General features: G+C 43.5%; 1 protein-coding gene across 2 annotated transcripts in view; it reads right to left on the bottom strand.

Annotated features, from left to right (window-relative positions):
- The window catches only part of MYZAP (myocardial zonula adherens protein), a 117,029-nt gene that overhangs the window by 55,262 nt on the left and 40,055 nt on the right, over positions 1-21,712 (bottom strand). Inside the window, exons 6-11 of one of the 2 annotated variants that reach the window (XM_061157247.1) lie at positions 19,688-19,840; positions 15,669-15,794; positions 14,568-14,696; positions 10,457-10,536; positions 8,929-9,034; positions 352-4,515 (exon numbers count right to left, since the gene is read on the bottom strand). In XM_061157247.1, coding sequence (XP_061013230.1) covers positions 4,462-4,515; positions 8,929-9,034; positions 10,457-10,536; positions 14,568-14,696; positions 15,669-15,794; positions 19,688-19,840 — 648 coding nt within the window. In that variant the 3' untranslated portion in view covers positions 352-4,461. Of the gene's footprint in view, positions 1-351; positions 4,516-8,928; positions 9,035-10,456; positions 10,537-14,567; positions 14,697-15,668; positions 15,795-19,687; positions 19,841-21,712 lie in introns of those variants that run through there. The other variant, XM_061157246.1, reaches the window with a different exon arrangement.

Raw genomic sequence — 21,712 nt, 5'->3', positions numbered from 1 at the left:
CTTCTTAAATGTTTACTGGCTGACCCATCAGAAGAGCGCTCTCCATAAACAGGGCCTAGCACCCCCACTCCCACTGCTGTGTGTGGGGGACTGACTTTCCTGCAAACTTTGGCACAGAGGCAGGGAACAGGAATATATGGCAGTGGCGCAGAGGAAATTACTTCAGCTTGATAAAGGCCGAGTGAAAAAAATCAGGGGCGGAAGGATGCACTATTCAATGAATGGTGTCAGAGAAACAAGCCTTCCATAAGGGAATAAAAGGTGAAATTTCTATTCATATTACATACACAAAAAATAAATTCCATACAGATTACTCTTTATTTATTCAATAAAATTTATTGAGCACTTGCTATATGTCTGACTATTCCAAGTGTTGAGGATACAGACATGAATGAAACAGACAAAAACCACTACCCTCAGAGAGCTTACATTCCAGTGGAGAGAAAGAGACAATACATAAACAAGCAAAACAGGTAAGTGTAGGTATATCACAAGATGATAAAGTGCTATGGAGAAAAACAGAGTAAGGAAGCACGGTGGGCAACAATGTCGGGGGTGGGGGGGACGGTGGTGATTACAGACCTAAAAATGAAAAACAAAACTCTAAAACTTATGACAAACAAGACGCACAACACAGCACAAAAAGATTGATAATTTCATAACAAAAATTTTTAAATGTGTATATTATACAAAACCCCATAAACAACCAAAAACCACAAACTGGGAAAAGATAATAGCATGCAAATATTTTTTGATAAACAGCTAATATTGGCAATACACAGAATTCCTACAAATTAGCAGGAAAAAAGAAACACCAAACAGAAAAATGAACAAAAGATGTGAACAACCAATTTATAATGGGAGCCTGACTGCCAAGAAGTTTAGGGTCAATTTCTCTAATTGTAATGAGCAGCTACCAGGCTGATGCGAATTAAAACTAAGCCAAAGAAATATTATTTCACAACTGGCTAAAATTATAGTCTAAGAGGTGATGAGGATGTGGGGAAATCTGCCCTTACACATGACGGGTAGAAGTCTATGTGTACTTTGGGGATTGACAGCGGTGAGACTGTCCCAACCCCAGTCCCCAGCAATTCCTCCTCTAAGTTTATTCCCTCGATAAGCATAGACACATGTACAGTATTGTTTGCACAAGAATAAAAAATTGGAAACAAGCTAAATGTCTATCAAGAGGATACATTATAATATATTCAGATAGTGGAATATTAGAGAGCCATCAAAATGAATAATTAAGATCTAGTATATGGAACAACACCAAAAACAAAATTGGGGAAAAGAGTAAGTTTAAAAATAAATACAATGAAATTTATTTATACACTATATATAAAATATTACACAGTTTTATTATTTATTTGTATTTTGTCCACACAACACAGCATGTGGGATGGTTCCCCAACCAGGGGTTAGACCCAGGCCCCTGTGACGAAAGCACCAAATCCTAACCACTAGGCCACCAGGAAACTCCCTGCATACCTTTTTAAACACAGAAACTAAGCTATATATTGACAATAAACATGTGTATGTGTAATAAAAGCAGAGAAACATGGTCTGGATAGAGGCCAGTTGCCTCTGAAGGAAGCGTTGGGGCAGGATGGGGTGGAGGGTAAGAAGGACAAAGATTCGAAATGGGAGGAGTAAAATGAGAACTTCTTTAAAGTTCTTTATTTAGAAAAAAATACAAAATATCTCAAAATGTTAATATCTTTCAATTCCAGAAGAGAGTACATGGGTTTTATTTTTATTATTCTCCATATTTAAAATTTTTTCCAGGGACTTCCCTGGTGGTCCAGTGATTAAGGCTCCACATTTCCAATGCAGGTGGCACAGGTTCAATCCCTGGCTAGGGAACTAAGATCCCACATGCTGTGCAGTGAGGCCAAACAAAAAAAAAATTATAATTTTTTCCAACTGCTAAAAAAATAAGAAGCAAAGAACGAGGCTAGCTTTGGAGTCAAAAATCTGGGTGTAGACCTAGCACCGTCATCACTTGTGGAGAGGCTGCTGGCAACTTATTTTTTTAAGACTAAGCTTCAGCTTCCTGTACTAAAAAATGGTGCTAACAATACCACCCACAGAGAGTTAACGGTGGCATGGAGGTCTAGATGCACAGCCACGCAACACAATAAACACCCACTCTCTGAGAGTTACTTGGATGAGAAGCAGTCACAGAAACTACTATGGACAGAATGTGAGCTCCCAAGTCTCTGAGAAATATATCTGAGCCAATCAGAAATGATTTCAACAAACAGAACGTGGGTTCAGTGACATTTACAAAGAAAAGACCTTCTCCCTTGAAAGGACAGGTCAAATCGTGAATACATTAACCAGTACCAGCAATACAATGAACCTGCAATGTTTCAATAATGCACAGAAAAAAAAAGTTTACATCTGTGTGAACTTTCTGACACCTTCTAAAACCTTCACATTTTAGATCAAGCATCTAAGATTTTTAAATCAAGAAGTGGCTAATGCAGTGTTAAACACCAGAATTGAAAACTGTAACATTTTCAACTACCATAAATTCAGCTTGTGAGTAGTGTCTCCTTTGGGTAGGAGAGTGAGTGGCCCTAGGACAAAAGTATAGCCTTAAAAAAGAGTCCCAGGCTTAGGATCCAATTAAGGGTTGGGGATGGGGGGTAGTGTGAGTGGGGGTGGGGCAGGGTTTGAGCACCTAACTCACGTTTGATGTAGTAAGTCAAGTTCACACTATATCGCTGTCCTGGCAGGAGTGGTGAACTGAGGGACATGGGCAAAGGCAAGGAGGAGCAGATGGAGGGAGGTCCTGCAAGGCAGGGGACCCAGATCTGAGGAGGTCCCCAACCAGCCCAGGAACCAGCCTCAGGCCAAAGCAGAGGTGCGTGGGGCGTCTAGGTAAGGCGAAATTTCAGAGGTACTCTTAGGGTCTTGCAGACAGTCTCAGCCGCTCACTCATTCTCTGCCCCACAGCAGAAGGCTCATCTGGCCCCAGGACACTACCCATGGCCCAGAAGAGGGAAGGAACTCCCAGGGCAGGCAAGAGCACACAGTCCTAGGAAGGAGGCCCACATGGGTGCCCCACTTTCTCTAGAAGTCATTACATTCCCTGGTTTGATATTATTTCATTCTTTGAAGCTGAGTAGCGAGTCTACTCCACTAGAACAAATGCCAGTAACTTTTCCACAGACTTTGAAAAACATGAGGGCAGTAATGGAATCTCTAGAAACAGCATAGGTCCCTATGCTAGAGTGATATCTAGATGAGCGATTCTCAGATCTGATTCCAAGTTCCCTGGTGGAAGTTGGGAAACCCAGCAGAGTATCTGTGGATCTACATTCAAACAGAACACTGGCGGGGAGTAAAACTACATCACCAGTTCACTACTCACGTGCAAAGTTATCCATGTGCTCCCTTTCTGCTGCACAGAAACATCTAAACGAAAGACCAAAGCCAGCTACTGACAAGAAAGCATTTACCTGCCCGCTTGGCCACAGAGAAGTGGATGGAGTGGAAAAAACTACCCAACGTCTAAGTGACACCCACCCCCTTGATGAACTCACTCCAGCACTAGGCTAATACCACCCACTGACTATTATTACCACTGCTGCTATTACAATTCTCAGCAACACTATTTAGTTGAGATACCAGGGCCTGTGGCTGTCTCAAGGCCTCTATAAAAATATAGCATGCATGAAGTATATTTCATGTCAATACATTGGGTGGGTCAAAAAGTTTGTTCAGGTTTTCCCATAAGATGTTATGGACATTTCAGCCAAATACATTTCTCTTTTCATCAGATATACTTCTTTTAATGAAGTGAGTTGAGCTGTGTATTCACGGTGATAGAAGCAAACCAAATGTACTTAAACAAGGAGAGTGCTAAGTTGATTAGTGTTGTATCTTGATTCAGCACTATGACATCCTCAGGGCCACTTCTTACATACAAATATAATCAAACGACAGAGACACTTGGCTGCTTTTGTATTTCCTGGGGTGTGATCAGGTGGGGAGCACTTCCTCCCGGAGCACTGAGGTTCTTCGAGCCTGCTTCCCATCTCCTTGGCAGGTGTCCTTGAGAGCTTTTCCATAAATAAGGCTTCAGTCTCCAAGATCTTAGGACCAGCCTCCACCTGGCACTTTTAAATTATATTTTAGTACTATCTTTCACCACAGTTCCTTCTTTGATGCCTAGGAACCCACATTGCTAGAAATACTCTATGGTTCTTGGAGTTCTCTTGACTGTGTGGTGTCAGGCCATAGAAGCTGAGGTTACAGAATGTGGGTGTTTCCACAAATAAGAGCCCTACGTCATCACATTTTCCTTTCAATAGCATGTTCTTCGTGTTTTGTTCATCAGCTCATCACACATACACACCACCTCTTCCCAGCAGCGAGAATACAGTGTTCTTCTAACCACGAACAATGAAAGCAACTGCTTCCAACCCAGAGCAGGCTACCATTTTGTCATCTTCCAAAGAGCCGGAGACTAAATCTGGAGAAGAGCTCGTGGGACATGATCTGGAAACAGGGCAATTGAGCGGGTTAGGGTTGTGGGCTCATCGCCGTGGCTCCTTTCCCCTTCCCCCAGGTGGCTAATTATCAGTGAGGGCGAGCACTCTGAATCCTCTAAACACAGGGTACTTGGCGAAAACGTGTTTTGCATTGTACATTTCAGCACACCACACCACACAAGAATTTTAAAATAAACTGTGTGCTAACAAATGGTGGATCCATTTAAAAGGGTAGATTCTCAGAGCAGAGAGAACTTAAATTTTTTAAATAGCTTTCCTCCAGATAATTTTCCCCTGGGCAGAAAGCTGCTTCGATTGGCACGGGACTGGGCCTTGATGAGAGCAGGGAAAGAGGTGTCAAGGCCCTGTTGACTGAAGATATTTAAAGATAGGTCAGGTGTTCACTGCTCGAGCTGTAGGTTTCTTGCAGCCGCGTGCTCATCCCTGATCTCCTGTGTCCTTTAGCAGCAAGCTAAAGAACTCTACCTGATTTGAGACAAAAGACCCAGTCCCAAGACAGCTTGGCAACAGAAGAATGAAGCCCAAGAGCAAGGATGACTGGAACTCAGCTAACACCAGAGAGTAAGATCCATGAGGGCAGAGCCACTATCTGTCTCGCCCCTTACTGGTGCCCAGCCCCAGCAAAGAGAAAGTGCAGGCAGGGATCTGGTAAATGGATGGATGAGTGAGTTTCCTCATGACTGTTATTTTTTTTCAGTGCCTCTGTATATTCCGGAAAACTCTTGAAAGTCTAAAAGGGGCATATTTGGGCGTGTGTGTGTGTGTCTATTTGTCAGATCCAGAACTAGTCAGAAGAACTAGTGGTGGGAGGGAGATGACCAATCCCTGATAAACAGCACAAAAGGAGACTTAATTGAGTACAACGATCTAGCTAAGTGGAGGTATCTGCTCTCACACTTCACACAGATACTCTGTATCTTTTCTCAGTGAACTTGACCCTATAAGATATGTATTAATCCTTCATTTCAAAAGGGCCCCCTATTACATGCACAAATCCCTGTGGAAGTGTACTGTCCCACACAATGAAAAATCATTATTGAGCTAAGGATGACAATACCAAGACTGGTTAATTTTTATTTAGTATATTATTAAGAAATTACACTCCACTGGAGTGGAAGTGAATATACTGCTTAACATGTCTGGATTCAAAGAACCTCAGTAATAATACCTAGATGTTTTGAGAAGAAGGAAGCCTATCATTTTAATAAACTAACTTTCTTCACAGACATTATGACTCAGATGACAGCAATAATGGATGAGGACTGGATTCCTACCCCTGTTGAGTATGAAGCCATCACAGGGACAGGCTTTCAGACTTCACAGAAGAGAGGGAAAACTGTCCCTAACAGTGGTGACACGTAAAGGGTGCCTCTATCCTCCAGTCAAATTTGCCTCCATGTCTGGGTGCCTGGAGTTCACAGATAGAAAGGCACTTCTCTTCTCAAGCCAGAGTTGAGGACTCTGACTTCTAGCCATGACTAATTCAGCCATCTAGATTTTTCAAAATTTGGTCCAAATTTAGTATATCTTTGCTGATTTCATTCATTATGCAAAGCAGTGAAAAGGCTGAGATCCTACCAATAGCATAGCCTAGTAAACAATAGAGAATCCTTTATATAAAGAGTTTCTATCTCGTGTTCTCTCCTCATAAATGTATACCTGATTAAAGGCTTAATATCTTTCAGGGCAGCCAGTACTACAAATGTTTCCTTTATGTTGAACAGAAAGTTGAAATGTGCCTCTTTGCAAGTGCCACCCAGTGGCTCCAATCTGGCTTTGCATTGCAACACAAACGAAAATATATTCCCTCTTCTCCATGACAGTTTTCCTAAACTGTGAACTCCCTTCTCACGTCTCCCCGTGGCCATCTCCTGTCCAAGTCCTTCAACCATGCCCTGGGTTACAGGAGTTCTAGTACTCTCCAACCTCATCCGGGACACCTCTGTGTGCGCATTTGTCCCTTTTCCTTGTTTCTAACGTTTAAAAAAAGTTAGCACTGGCTACAGCGATTGAGATTTTAAACCATCCTCCTATTGTATGAGTTAACACGGTGTACAGGACAAACACCTTATATTACCTGATAGAAGTAATTTTTAGTTTAAATTTAGAATTAAAGCTCTCTTTCTCTGTCTCCATCTAACTGCTGAAACCCAGCTGGCCCCAGCTGGCCTCTGATGATGCCATCCTAAATTTCAGCCTGCGATTTCACTTCAATGGCTGGGTCTTTCAGACCACATCACCGGCACTTAGAACAGCTATATTTGGGAGATATTACATCAGAGACACTAAAGCAAGATATGGACAGTGATCTTTAGATGCTTCCTTATTTGCATATATAAATACTCCCCTGTGCCGTGCTAAGTCAGTTCAGTTGTGTCTCTTCGCGACCCTATGAACTGCAGCCTGCTAGGCTCCTCTGTCCATGGGATTTCCAGGCAAGAATACTGGAGTGGGTTGCCATGCCCTCCTCCAGGAGATCTTCCAGACCCAGGGATCGAACCCCCATCTCTTATGTCTCCCTGCATTGGCAGGCACGTCCTTTACCACTAGCACCACCTGGGAAGCCCTAATTATTCCCCTACTCCTTTCAAATCGGTATGTTTATTAGATTCCAGAAGTAACTTAGAATTCTAAACTTGGAAATGTCTTTTTAAAAAGACCAATCAGGGCTTCCAGTGGTCAGTGGTAAAGAATACACCTGCCAATGCAGAAGACACAGGTTCAATCCCTGGTTGGGGAAGATCTCAGGGCAACTAAGTCTGTGTGCCACAACTATTGAGCCTGTGCTCAAGAGCCCAGGAATCACACTACTAAGCCCTCATGCCACAACTACTGAAGCCCATGCACCCCAGAGCCCATGGTCCACAACAAGAGAAGCCACCACAATGAGAAGCCCACGCACTGCAACTAGAGAGTAGCCAATGCTCACCGCAACTAGAGAAACGCATAGAAGCCCAGAGCAATGACGATCCAGAGCAGCCAAAAAATAAATAAATAAAATTATATTTTTTAAAAAAGACCGATCATTAAAACCGAATCAGAAGCCAATGCACATAAGGCTTTGTTCACCTGTTCTCTAATATTAGACAGGGAAACAGTGCAGACAGTACCCTGTGGTGAGTCGGGAGAAATGGAGTATGCCACAGCCAAGGAGCCCCTTGGGTAAATGAGGGGCAGCTGGCCCCAGACACCATGAGTGTGAAGTCAGAAGCAGAAAAGCCACAGTCTGACTGCCATGGTTCCTGAGATGCTAACTGTGACAAAGTGATGCTTTTCCTTCGGAAACACCCCTGACATCTACAGTGCTGATACGGGGCAAGACCTGCCCATCACCGCTGCTGGCCGTGCTCCTGCCTAGCTGGGCCGAGGGACCGTGAAACTGCATCAAGATTTCCTCATTGGAGCCCCTGCTCCCCCTTCTCCTATTCTCCTCCACCCAGGGCAATCACACTGTGTAAGTGGGTTTCTCATTTGGGTGAGGATTTTATCTAATGTGTGTTTATCCTACACAAAATTTAAAAAGGTGTCCCTCCCCACCCTCACAATTCCTTGACTTTAGCCCCACTCATAGCTCCAACATTTTAGAGATTAATTTTAAAAAATATATATGTTTAATCTTCTATTTGTCTATCACATGTGTAAATTATTAGAAATAGATACTTTTCACTTTAATAATCCATTAACAAATAACTTTTCAGAGTTGTGCTTAATATAAGCACATATAATGCTTTTTTCAGTTTTTCTGCTGCCAAACAAATGTTTAATTAAAATGAAACCTTTTCTTTGCAAGTTAGAGAATGAGTCCCTAGGGAATCCTTATAACCTTGTTAGTACTAATTGCTCTTGTTTCTGATTTTTTTTAATTGAGTAAGAAAAAGCTAATATGTTGTACACAGCATGGATTTTCTCCTATGGAGCACCACCGCAAGAGAGAGACAGGTTACTATAACACAACTTAAAAGAAGTTTTTTTTCCTCCTAGAGAAATATAAATGTTCAACTCACCTGTTTTTTCATTTAGAAAAACAGGATAGTAAACTATGTCCAACAATTAGTAAGCATGTACCTTGGTTTCATACTATACAATTAAAGAGAAAAAGGACACTTTTGTCCCTGAGCTGAAGGCACCCACCTGCATAGGTGGGTGAACTTATGAAATGTGCCTCCCAGCTTCCTTAACTGTAAGCTTTTGATCTGGAGAGAGCCCTCTTTTAGAGGGATCATCACTAGTCCAAAGGGGACATATGAGGAGCTTCTCCTTTGGGCCAAGACAGCAGCGGCCTGAGCTAGTTCACTGCAAACCACAGAAGACGGAGCTGAGAGTCCTATCTGTCTCTGGGGCTGAAGAGTCCCCACCATAGGAAGCAATCTCACGCCCATGACCCTTCACAATGACTTACCTCCTCAACCATCTGCTTGACTTTCTTCTGCTGGCAATGCACCATGTCATCTAGGTGTCGGATCCGCTCCCGGAGGCTGGCTGACGCCTCCTCCAGCTGCTGATACCTAACACAGATAGAAGACAGAGCCAGTGAACCCTCGACCAACGCAGCAACACCAGCACACGAAGTCACAGCTCGAAAGAAACACTGCCCAGAACAAGATGCACTCTTCCTACTTTGTATGTATCCTAGTTTATTAACCACCGACCAACCACCCCGCTGGAGAAGAAACAAAGGATTCTTTCAAGTTCCCACTCACAAATTTCACCCTGTGTAAAGACAGTTACTTTACCTCCCAAGAGCTGAGAGAGAATATTTTTTGTACCACTTACAGATATGAGAGACTGTTTCTTTGGGGGTTAATACAACATTGGAACATCCAGTAATTGCCACAATTAGGAAAACAGAGAAGAGTCCAGCAACACAACAACATATCTGAAATCAAGTGGCAGAGTCCTGGGAAGGCAGGAATTACAGTTGTTTCACACATCATTTATTTTGAGAAAATGGGAAATATGCTGAAACACCCTTCCTCCATCAAAACAGAATAGACCACCTCAGAAAATATTTCATATTAAAAAAAAAAAAAACCCAGCACAGATTATCCTCAGACTCTATTTGGTTCAAATAAACCCAAGGAACCAGCAGATGGACTCTTTCTTTGGGGTCACTAAACTAGAACATGGACAAAGGGTCTGGTGGTCTGCTTACCACTTCCCATCTCTGCTGGGTCCCTCCTTAGCACAACCTTAAAGACTAGGGAAAACTCCTAGAACTCTGCAAACTCTGATGTCACATAAGAGGAAGGAGAACAGGTATTTTTCAGCATACATTGTGGCAGGCTGTGCAGCCAACAGTTCTCTCACAATAATGACCCAATGAGATGGGCACTATTAGTATCACTTTAATTCCTCCCAATTTAAAAAAGAATTCTTATTTTACAGAGAAGCAAAGGATCTCAGGCAGATTAAGTAACTTGCTCAAATGCTCAGCACCCGCCAACCTCGTTTCCCTTCACTAGAGGGCCACGTGTGGACTCTCTGCCTTCTGTTTCCAGAATAGGCAGTTCATTGCTCCTGCATTTCCATGCAGGGCTTTATACACTCACAGCCAAGGGACAAGGCAAGGTTTTATTGAAGAATGTTTGGAAACAAAGACATTGTAAAATTCGTTTCCACGGCAATGGTATTAGTCACTGTTGAATTTTCTCATCAACAAGGTGCATCCTATGGAGCTCAAGGTTATGGGGAACATTTATAGACAGAACTTTGGCACTACTGATAGGCATTGACGTGTTCCACTGTTCTAACAACCACCCCTGGGCTGCAAGATGTGGCTGGAAGCTCTCAGTCCAGTGTTTTACATGTTATCAGTCTGCAATGAGTGATGACCAAACGAATGGAAATGCAAGGACCAAGTGAGCCCACACAAACACAGTGTGCCCACCATCTAAATCCACTATAAGGCAAAAGACAGTATACCTTACCTTTCTTTGTTAGAATCAGTTATTTCCACTGACATTTCTGTTTCATGCTCCAGGAGTTGAAGCTGAAGTTGATGGCGTTCCTAAAACAGACAGACATTAATATTTAACTGATGGATCCCAAGTTGGCTAGAGAATGTACAGCAAGCAACTCCAATACCAGTCAGTTCAAATCTATGTGACACCTATGGGCTTTTATACACTTACTCACCAGAGTCCAAACAAATCTCAAAATTTTAAATTTGCCAGCGTGTATTTATAGATGTATTTATGAGTTAGAGACAAATATCATGGGTAAGCCATTCAAGATTTATTTTTTAAAAAGTATTTCATCAGCCCAGGCTCAGATGTCTTATGAAAATTTATAGTTCTAAATAATGATAATCAATACTCTAAATCAGTGGTCTGTGATACTACAAATTTCTTGATTATTTTCTGAATCCTCAGGAGGGTCTGGAATTCTGTAATATTCTATAAATTAACTGGGGTAGTGTTTACACAGCTGTGTTTACTTGTAAAAACATACCATGAAAATCAGAATAAATCTGCCGCAATGATGTCCACATTCTAACCCCTGAAACTTGTGAACATGTTGCCTTATGTGGAAAAAGGAACTTCGCAGACATGATTAAGTTAATAATCTTGCAATGGGGAGATTATCCTGAATTATCTGGTTGCGCCCTTATAGGAAGAAAGGTTAGAGTCAAGAGATGGACACAGGCTGGGAGGCACTATCATGCTGACTTAGCAGCTGGAGGATGGGGCCGTGCGCCAAGGAATATAGTCAGTCTCTGGAAGGGAGCAAAAGCGAGGAAATGGATGCTCCTCTGGAGCTCCCAACAGCCCTGCCCACACCTTGATTTTAGGACTTCTGACCTCCCAAACTAAAGATGGTCACTGGTCACTCTATGATGTTTTAAAGCCACTAACTGTGGTAAATGATCGCAGTATCAATAGGGAACCAATAAGTTGTGCACGTAAGATTTGTATGGGGATTTCCCTGGTGGTCTGGTGTGGCTAACACTCTACACTCCCAATCCAGGGGGCCCGGGTTTGATTCCTGGTCAGGGGACTACATCCCACATGCCACAACTGAGACGTGATGTAGTCAAATAAATAAATATTTTTTAAGAAGATTTGCACACATTTCTATATAAATTTAGTTTACCTTAAAAAAGTAGAAAGAATCTGGACATTTACTTCTTTGAACAAAGTTAAAAATATTAATAAAGGTATAGCGCCCATTACCACCAAAATTGCACCAGAAATACATCTGTTAGTATGACAAATTTCCTTAAAATGAAATTTTATCAAATTTTATCAAATCTTGCTCACTAATTGGAAGGAGACCCTTCTGCTTGGGGGCTTTCTCTAAGTATGGCTGTGTCTCATCTTTACCCTCAGAAATTCTGCCCAACAAGCTCTGACTAGTTATACAGATCCCAAACTTCTTTTCCACCAAATACTAAAAGCAAATCTTTGAAAATTGAACTCCCACAACTTCTGAAGCTGTCAGCAGTGGCAGAGTAGGGACAGTCAGAGTGGGAAGCAGTACCCTCTGGAAGGGAGGGTATGTTATCATCGACATATTCAGAATAAAGAAGGAAGACCAACTTTTTCGTGGGGTTTTGCTACTTCTTTTAAATCTCTACAGTGAATGCACAGACTAACTGTCCCCATGGTTTCTGCCACTGGCTGGAAGTTTACATGAGCCCTGAAATAATAGTGATGAATCCTTAACAAGCGAGCCTTCCCTCCAACTCCCCAAAAAGCTGTCATAAAGTAGCGCAAGGCCTAGCTTACAGTATACTTTAAATTTTGATATTTTCCTAAGTTGAGGTACAACAAATCTTAAGTGGACACTGCACAATCACGTGACATATCTGTATTCACATTACCTTATGGAACCACCACCAAGATCAAGGCAAAGTGTACTATCTATTCTGCAGAAGGGTCTCATAAAACACACTCCTTAAAAGACTTTTAACTCATCAAGAAAAAAAAGAAAGCTGTTTTGGACACAATGTTCAGAATCAGTAAACTAAGGGGTATAGCAGAGAAGCCATTCAAAAGCACATGGCTTGTCCTCGAGAAAAATCCAAAAATACGTGAGAACAGGATACACACTCTGTAGGCATATTGTTCAGTGTGTGACAGAGGCTTGGCATGGCTCCTGCTCTCACAGACTTGGCCATGAAGGGCGAAAAACAGTAAATGGGCATATCTAATCTTAGCCACCTAAAGCAAGCATTTTGCTAGCCTAAATGAGAAAAGTTACAAGAAAAGACAACAGATTCTCAATCACTAAAGATAAAGCCAAGAGGACGTGGGGAACATTTTACGTCACACAACCGCAGGGAGGGAGGGCCAGCCTTACTACCACCCTAGGCCCCAGCCACACACCCCCACACAGGCTCCACGTGGGCATCAGTGGGAAAATGTTGGGCACTTTCCAGAAGCCCAAGGAGACAAAGAAACTAAGCTATAAAACAGGTCCAGCAGGAAAGAAAAAAAAGCTGACACCAGGGGCAGACATTTATGCAAGTCACAACCTAAAAATCAGAGCCACACATTTTTTGAGCCCTTACTCTCTATATGCCAGGCACTGCCCTTAACATTTGGTCTGGATTTTTCTTGTTGACTCCTCACAAAAGGCCTAAGAATAAGAATTACTATTATCAACATTTTACAGAAGAGGAAACTGAATTTGGAAGAGTCAAGTAACTTCCTGCAACTAAAAAGAGAGGCAAGACTCAAACCCTAGGTTCATGTGACTCTAAAACATGGATAGTCTCTCTGTGAGACGGTTTCCTTGCCCACACCCCTCCCCAGACCACCCGCTCACCTGGGTCCTGTTTGCTGTAGGACAGCCTGTCACTCGAGGGGAGTGTGCTTTAACCAGCACCTTCTGCTGTTGCAGGCGAGCGGCGATGTAGGGGAAAGCTCGCCTGCATTCTAGAAAATGCCTTCACTGCCCAGTCACTACAACCACCATCTACAAGCAGTACTGACGTCAGCCCTAACCATGCCACTGACCCTTTCTTCAAGACAAGATGGGATTTTGCTTTCCCAGAGAGTAGAGGTGAAATTTTAACTGACTCTTTATTTGTTCAAGTCCCTCCCCTCAAAAGATATTAGCCGAGAAGCTCTGTTTAAGGCTATTCCCACCTTCCTGGTCAGAGGAGCATAGAGGGGACCAGGCCACAGACATCATAGGTCAGCCCTCTTCTCAGAACCAGCCGGAAGCCCAGCTGTTGACCCTGCTTCCCCTCTCGTTCCCCCGCCCTCCATCACTGGCCTGAGGATTCTCAGTGTCCAGTGTGGGTCACAGAATGCCAAGGGGTGGCCTTGGCTGGTCCTCTCTCTTTTGTAAACTCACACAGCTAAAGAGCCACTTCCTAGAACCCAGCCACAGCTCTGGTCCTCAACCACCACTCTCCCCTAGAAGTCAGCTGTCACCTGGTAAAGGTCACCCTCCCTTCATCTTTCTTCCTTTTTCTCTTTCCTCTCTCCCACCTCTCCTCTTTTCTCCACTTCCCACCTCATTTCTTCCCTCTCTCTAGACTGGCTCATTATCCCAGCTGAGCTCCTGTCTTCTGCAGGCCTCTCCCCACTCCACCCCCACCCAGGAGAGCAATGTCCCCTACTCTGACACATAACCCACCCTTCAGACCCTGGTCCCAGAAACAACTGGCTTGGGGTGTCGATGCAACATGGAAATAGGGCTTAACGGCCTGCCAAGTAAACTAAGTTCATGCTGAGGGCCCCAGAAAAGCAGGGCTGCTACAAGATTAACTTCTGTAAATAACTTTGTATTTAATGATGTTATAAGCATCAAAATTTTCAACATAGGAACACTTAGGACTTGGTGGAACTTCCATATACTTTACTTTTTGCTGTTTCTTTTTTTCTAGATTTATTTTTAATTGAAAGATAATGGCTTTACATCCATATACTTTATTTTATAGTTCTGTCTTTGTTATTTCAAGTCACAAGTTGTAGGACTGAGAGGGATCTGTGGTGAGGGCTTCTCACACCTTTGGGCAGGCCTGAGGGGAGCTGTTACACTACAGGGAGGCTGGGCAAGGGGCAAGCGGGCTCCAAGCTATGTTACCTTCTCCATGCGCTCAATCAGCCTGTCCAGCTCCCCGATCCTCTGGTCCTTCTCCTCTAGGCTGATCTCTGCCGCCTGCATCTTTTTATTGGCTTCTTCAATGGCTTTCAGAAAACTATTGGTTTCTTCCTGCAAAAGAAATGCACTCTTCTCAGCAAAGCACGCAGTCACTACCAATCAGGGTTCAAACAGCTCAGGCCTTGAAAATCATCTTGTCTCTTTAGAAGCATGATCCGGCATGACCCGGGAGCCTAGAAGAGTCTCAGAGAATCATGAACTAAAATTCCATTATTCTGGTTCTAACCAATGAAGAAAAGACACATTGCAAGGGCCTAGTTACCTTTCTGCCTTTTTCCTCCCCTTGAGGAAAAAAAAAGAGCCTACAAATGTTATTTATCTCCTGACAAGATGCTCAAAGTATCACTGTATTTGCCAACAACATAAAGGGAATTAGGGCTAGAAGTGGAATTGAATGCAGAGTGCCCAGATGTTTCTCCCAAACACCAACTCAGTCAATTATTCAGCACATGTACTAAGCCTGCGAGGATACAAGATGAGGCAGATCGGAGTCCCTGTCCTCAAAGAATCAATGCTCCGCTAGAGAAGCCAAGATGGGAGATGCCAGCACAGCTCTAATAACAGGGACAAGAGAATTCCACAGCAAAGAACAGAAAGAATGGGCTTCCCCAAGACAAGGGACACTTGCAGCTGTGTGAGGGGGAAAGACTTCATTCCTAGAGATGCTGGCATCTTCAAGACTCTCAGGGAGCATAAGCAGGATTGGAACAGGGGAGGAGGAGAAGATGCAGTGAGGAAATGCACAGCTGCAGGAAGCCAGGATCAGCCTGGATGCTGGCAAATGGTCAGACTGGCTGGAGAAAGGGGTGTACTGAGAGACAGAGATTGAGTTCTCTTTTAAGCAGGGAGGAAGGTGAGTTAAAGAAAGGGAGGGGGAAGGGAGAGGAGTGAGTGGGCACCTGCTAAACCCATGTTAGAGTCCACTGACTCACCTCCGAGCACACACCTTCCCATTTAAAGCTCACCGACAATAATGCGCCCAACGCCCCCTGGCTGTTCCGTGAGCAGGGGGGACATACACACCAGGAGAGCCTCCTTCTCCGCGTTGTGCCGCTGCTGCTCCTCCTGCAGCTTCTGTTCGTACTGGCTGTACAGCTTCCGGGTCATCTCTCTCATCACCTCCGCGTTGGCTTGTTGGGAGGATTCCACCTGCAAAGAGACTCACTTCAGAGCCACAGCTGCAGCGGGTTCTGGCGAGTCTGCCCCTTACACTCTGTATGTGTCAAGCATGAACGCACAGAGGAGTGGGCCCAGGGGCCAGGGCTCTGCAGGGGACAGAGGCAGCAGGAACTGATGGGGGAAGAGACAGAAGAAGGAGAAGGGGCGAGCTGGTACGTGGAACATTAAAAGGAGCCCTGTAAACTTATTTCCTTGATACTAATATCACCAGGAAACGGTGGTCCATGAGTGACTTTTTCACAAGGTAGAAACATACTTCTCTATCAACACTGCACCTCAAATCTAACTGCTTTAAAATTGAGTTCTCTCTAAAATGTGCTCCACTGTCTTATTTTTTTATTTTTATTTGGCTGCGTTGGGTCTTAGGGCATACAGGATCTTTGTTGCTTCACGTGGGATCTTTTACTGCGGCACTCGGACTCGAGTTGTGGCTCACAGGCTCAGTAATTGCAGCGGTCAGGCTTAGTTGCCACACAGCATGTGAGATCTTAGCTCCCCGACCAGGGATCAAACCCATGTCCCCTACATTGCAAGGTGGATTCTTAACCACCAGGGAAGCCCCTGCACTGTCTTATTAACCCTTTTCTTCAGTGCCTTTTCCTGTGTAATGTTCTTTTGCTCCTGAAATTTTATCATATTTTATTCTATCAGTTTTAACAATGCTTTTTCTCTAGGTAATATTGTTGTTATTCAGTCGCTAAATGGTGTCTGACTCTTGCAACTCCATGGGCTGCAGCACGCCAGGCTTCCCTATCCTTCACTATACTAGGTAATATACCCACATTCTAACTGGCTTCAGAAAGACATGCTTTTTGAAAGTCTTGAGTACTCAAGAATCTAAGCGATTTGAGCAACAAATCATGAGGGTATTCTCCCCACAAGGCATTCTCCTCGAGAACAGCCTAAGGCTGTGCTGAACATAATTTGAAAAGCACAGATTCAAATGAAAACAAATTCACTCTGTTGTGGGATGAAAATAAGACCACTACATTATCAGAATTGGGTCAGAGCAGGATAAACTATAAAATTAAAAAATAAAAAGGTTTTCCATATGAAGAAAGAGGCAATAAGAGAGGAAAGGGCAGACACAGATGTTCTATTTCTTACAAAGAGCCGACTTTGAAACCAATAATTTACCTGATATAAAAATTAAATTTTAAATAATTATCTTGTTTAATTGTTTAAGCAATTAAATTGTTAAACAATTAACAATTTTAAACAATTACCAAGATCATTCACTGTGAAAAGTAGAGTCTTTTCAACAAATAGTGCTGGGACAATCAGATTTGTCATATACAAAAGAATGAAGTTGGGTCACTAAAACACCATATATAAAAATGAACTTAAAATGTATGAAAAACTTAAAATGTTAAAGCCAAAACTATGAAACTCTTAGAAAGAAAATTTGTGACCTTTGATTAAGCAATGGCTTCTCAGATATGACTCCAAAAGTACAACTGACAAAAAAAGAGAGAGAATAAATTTGACTTCATCAATATTCAATATTAAAAACTGCTGTGCTTCAAAGGATAACATCAAGAAATTGAAAAGACAACACAGAGAGTGGGGGGAAATTCTTTCAAATTATACATCTAATAATTTGTATCTAGAATACATAAAGAATTTTTACAACTCAACAATAAAATATAAATAACCTAATTTTAAAATGGGCAAAGGATCTGACAGATACTCCAGAAAAAATATACAAATGACCAACAAATGCATGAAACAATGCTCAACATCACTGATTATCAATGATGCAAAACTATAATTAACTACCACTTCACACCCACAAGGATGGCTATAATCAGTAAGAGAGTAATCAGTAATGGCAAGGATGGGGAGAAACTGGAATTCTCCTACATGGTGGTAGGAATGTAAAATGGTGTATGCCTACCTCCACGTTACCTTTCATATTTGTTTGATATTTTCCCCCTACGAGCATACACTAAAAAAAAAATTAAGTCAGATGAGCAGGAAAGTCTTTGAAGAGAAGGTGCCACATGGAATTAAAACCATCTTATTAGCTGCACTCACAATCAGTCCCTAGGGAAGACTTCAGCTCATGTGAGAAATCTGGACTCATCCTTCCCATACTTCCCAATTGTTGCATTTGGAAACGCTCCCATGTGGTTTGCAGAACCTAATCTGGGGGCTCCTGGGGGCTTGCACAGATCCAGCTTAGGAGATGAGAAAAAGTAAAGTGGGCAGGCAGGCGTACGTTGGGGGTGGCTACTGCTTCCTTTCTGCCCAGGCCCTGCCCTCGCCTGTAAAGCTCAGACCATTAATGCCTCTGAAAGTGTGTTTGTGTCTCTTCCCTCCAGCTTATTGCTAATTCAAGAGAGCTGAGTTAGCTGGGTAGATAATCTCTATATAAGCAAGGTATACTACAACCTTAAGAGGTTACATGATGTTTACTCCAAAGATTGGACCAAAGTCTCCCCCGATGTCCTAACAGTCACTTCAGAATATTTCAGCAACAAACCCCTTTTTTGCGAAGTAACTCTTTCGCAGAAATACAATACATGAAAGCATAAATAGAAGAACAGCCCTGTTTGAAGGGAAAGCAGAGAGAAACTGACTAACTGTGTAGTTCCCTGGCTCCTTCCCCTCCCCAGGTGGCTGTGTTTGGCCAAGTGGGTGGTGATGGCAGGGCCCATGGGCAGCCATCGTGGAGACCACAAGGTGTGGGATAGCAGCCTGTCATCCCCATCAGCTGCCCCATGGGTAGCCCTTAGGGAGAGGCCCATGTGGCCCAGGCTACTCCCCTAATTCTTAACAGCACTTCCTTTCACTCCCAAACATACTCTGATTTGTGCAATAAATCATGTGGGTACACAACCCACAAGGCACTCTCCTCTAGAACAGCCTAGGCTGTGTTGAACATAATCGGAGAAGCACAGGTTCAAATGAAAACAAATTCATTCAGGAAATAATTTGTTGAGTGACTCCTGGGAGCTGTTTGTGGCTCTGCTCCTGGTACTGGGGAGGAACTCTAACCTGAGCCAGGAGCAGACCCACAGACGAGCGAGTGCTCCACGCTTCACATCTGGGAGGAGCACTGAGACCTCCAGGGCCCTAGAGGTTGAGCTGCAGAATAAGCCAGGCCTGGGGGCAGGAAGGACACCGCCCAGAGTCCTTGGTCACCCATCCATTTTCTTCCAGGGGGCCCCTCAGCTCTTCACTGTCAAACCAGACAAAAAGGCCTTGGGATCTAAAAGAGAAGCTCAACAGTGAAGCTTCTTTTTTAAATAATTAATTTTTGGATTGTGCTAGGTCTTCATTGCTGCGTGCGGGTTTTCTCTAATTACAGTGAGCGGGAGCTAACTTTTTGTTTTGGTGCTCAGGCTTCTCGCTGCAGTGGGTCCTCTTGTCGTGGAGCACGGGCTCTAGAGCGAGGACTCAGTAGTTGTGGTGCACAGGCTTAGTTGCCGCGTGGCATGTGGGATCTTGCCAGACCAGGGATCAAACCCGTGTCCCATGAATCTGGCAGGCAGATTTTTAACCACTGGACCACCGGGGAAGTCCCAAACACTGAAGCTTCTCAAGCCCCAAACCTACAGGCATCCCAAGGGCCCTCTCAGTATATAAGGGCAGTGCCATGATGAGGTCTCGCCAGCTGAGGTCATTGGGATCAAGGCAGGAGAGCCCAATGGGGTGTGTATGGGGTCCCCCCCTAATCTGCATGGACAGCTCTGAACACAGAAACCTCAGTGCCTTCAGGTTAAATCCTGCGGGGTTGGCTATAGAAGGGTGACAAAACCCAACAGAGAAGAGAACAGAGAAAACGGCATGGGAGAGTTGATGATGGAAGGAGAGAGAGAAGGAAGACGTGAGCAGGAAATCCATGCTCCTGTATTTACCTTCATTTTCAGCAGCTTGTTTTCAACCTGCGCTGCATCTAACTGCCTCTGCTTCTCCCGCAGCTTGTCCATGGAGGCTGTGTACGTCTGCTGCAGATTTCTGATCTGATCCTTGATGTTGCTATTCTCCAAAGTAACATCCACGAGGGTTTTCTGATGGGATGAAAATAAAAACCAGATCTAGCGGTGTGAGAAAACAGGCCAGGCCACACCGGACATCCCTTTGTCATTAACCATTGAGGGAGACATCAGCAACAGGAGCTACAAGCCTGGGCCCCTGATATTAGAGTGCCTGAGGGCCCCCCGGTGGTCAGGAGGTCTGCAGCCCTGTAATGGGTGGGCCAGTCAGCTTCCCCATAATTCCCCATCGCTGCTGCCAACACCACATGTCACTGCCTAGGGTGGATGGAAATGGATCAAAACCTTTTCCAAGGAAAAATGTTAATGATACATAATTTCACATGTAAAGAAATTGGGTTTGAAAACAGTAAATACAGAAGAACCCCACTTTGAAAAAAAAATGCATAAGCATCTGTCCAAATGCCCAGGGGAAAAAAAAGACTAGGAGGTTGTAATTCTTACTGTTGTTTAGTCACTAAGTTGTGTCCAACTCTTGAAACCCCGTGGAGTGTAGCCCACCAGGCTCCTCTGTCCATGGTATTCTTCAGGCAAGAATACTGGAGTGGGTGGCCATTTCCTTCTCCAGGGGATCTTCTCAACCCAGGGATTGAACCCGTATCTTCTGCACTGGCAGACAGATTCTTTACTGCTGACCCACCAGGGAGATAGGGGTAAGACTAGGAGAGTTACCCAAATTCAAATAACAGCTTTCACTAAGGACAGGAATATGGATGGTATTAACTTTCTTCTCTGTTAAAATCTTCTACATTTTCCAAATTCCTAAGTCAGAAAACAAAATAGGTATTTTATAAAAAGGAGGTATTCCCCCTTTTTTCTTAAACAGGCTGTTTACTTCAATACTTTTAGATGAGCTGCCAGAATAGCAACAATATGGCTGAGGCTACTATGATGCTGCATATGCTTCACATTCCTCCCTCAGGCAGAGGAGGGTGGTGATGAAGGGAGGATCAGGGAACAGAGTCTGTGACAAGTGCCTGACAAATGCCTGATGCTTATTAATCCAGACCGCCCACTGAAGCAGGAATGCTTACATTAATATTGTTGCTATTTCATGCTTAACTCTCATTACAGAGGAATGACTTCCACAACTCCAGAATTCCTAGCAATAGACACAAGGCAACTTCTACCACCTCCTACCGCCTCCTGAAGTTACCTACAACTCTCTATTAGAAGAGTTGGAAATTCTTCTAATATAAGATGTTGGTGTTGGACTCACTTCCTAACACCTGTGTCCTCTTTGTAGCTGGCCAGTGTCTGAAGCTCCTCCACTCCTGAGCCTCCACTTTGGATAATAAGCCTCATTCCTAAACGTATTCAAGTCAGTAAAAAGGATTTTTAATGGTGGTATATAGGTATTAAAGAAAATACAGAAGCCATTTGGAGGCTGGAATCACAGAATATTGGAGATGCAAGGAGCTTGAAAAGCCACTTGGCCAAGCATCCTCTCTCTAAGTCCCACTGGCTTTACAGAGACCAGTCCTGTGCTCAGAACCTGTATCAGGTGCCAAGAGACCAGGACTGGAGCTACACACTTCGTTCAAGTCATTTCTGTTGGTCTCAGTTTGTTTATCCATCAAACAAGGGGGTTGGAGATCATCTCAACTGTTCTTTCCAGCTTTGACATTCTATAAAGTCAAACTGAAGACCTGGTCTTGTTGTCATTAATAATGAAAATGGGGTAGACTAGACAATGGAAGAAGTAAGAAGTTAATATCTTCAGACTCATTTGGGTTTCCTGGCCATGAGACAGTATCTTTCTTTCCTCCACTCTGCCCCTTCCCCTGCCTCCACCCACTTCTTCTTTTTATTTTTCTCAAACAACAGTTTTTAATCTTTTCATTATAAGGCTCCTCTGACTGCCCTGGCATAAGAGACTAGACCATG

Source organism: Dama dama, chromosome 12, assembly GCF_033118175.1.
Source record: "Dama dama isolate Ldn47 chromosome 12, ASM3311817v1, whole genome shotgun sequence".
Lineage (NCBI taxonomy): Eukaryota > Metazoa > Chordata > Mammalia > Artiodactyla > Cervidae > Dama > Dama dama.
Note: the sequence above shows the minus strand (reverse complement) of the source record. Positions and strands in the feature narration are given on the sequence as shown.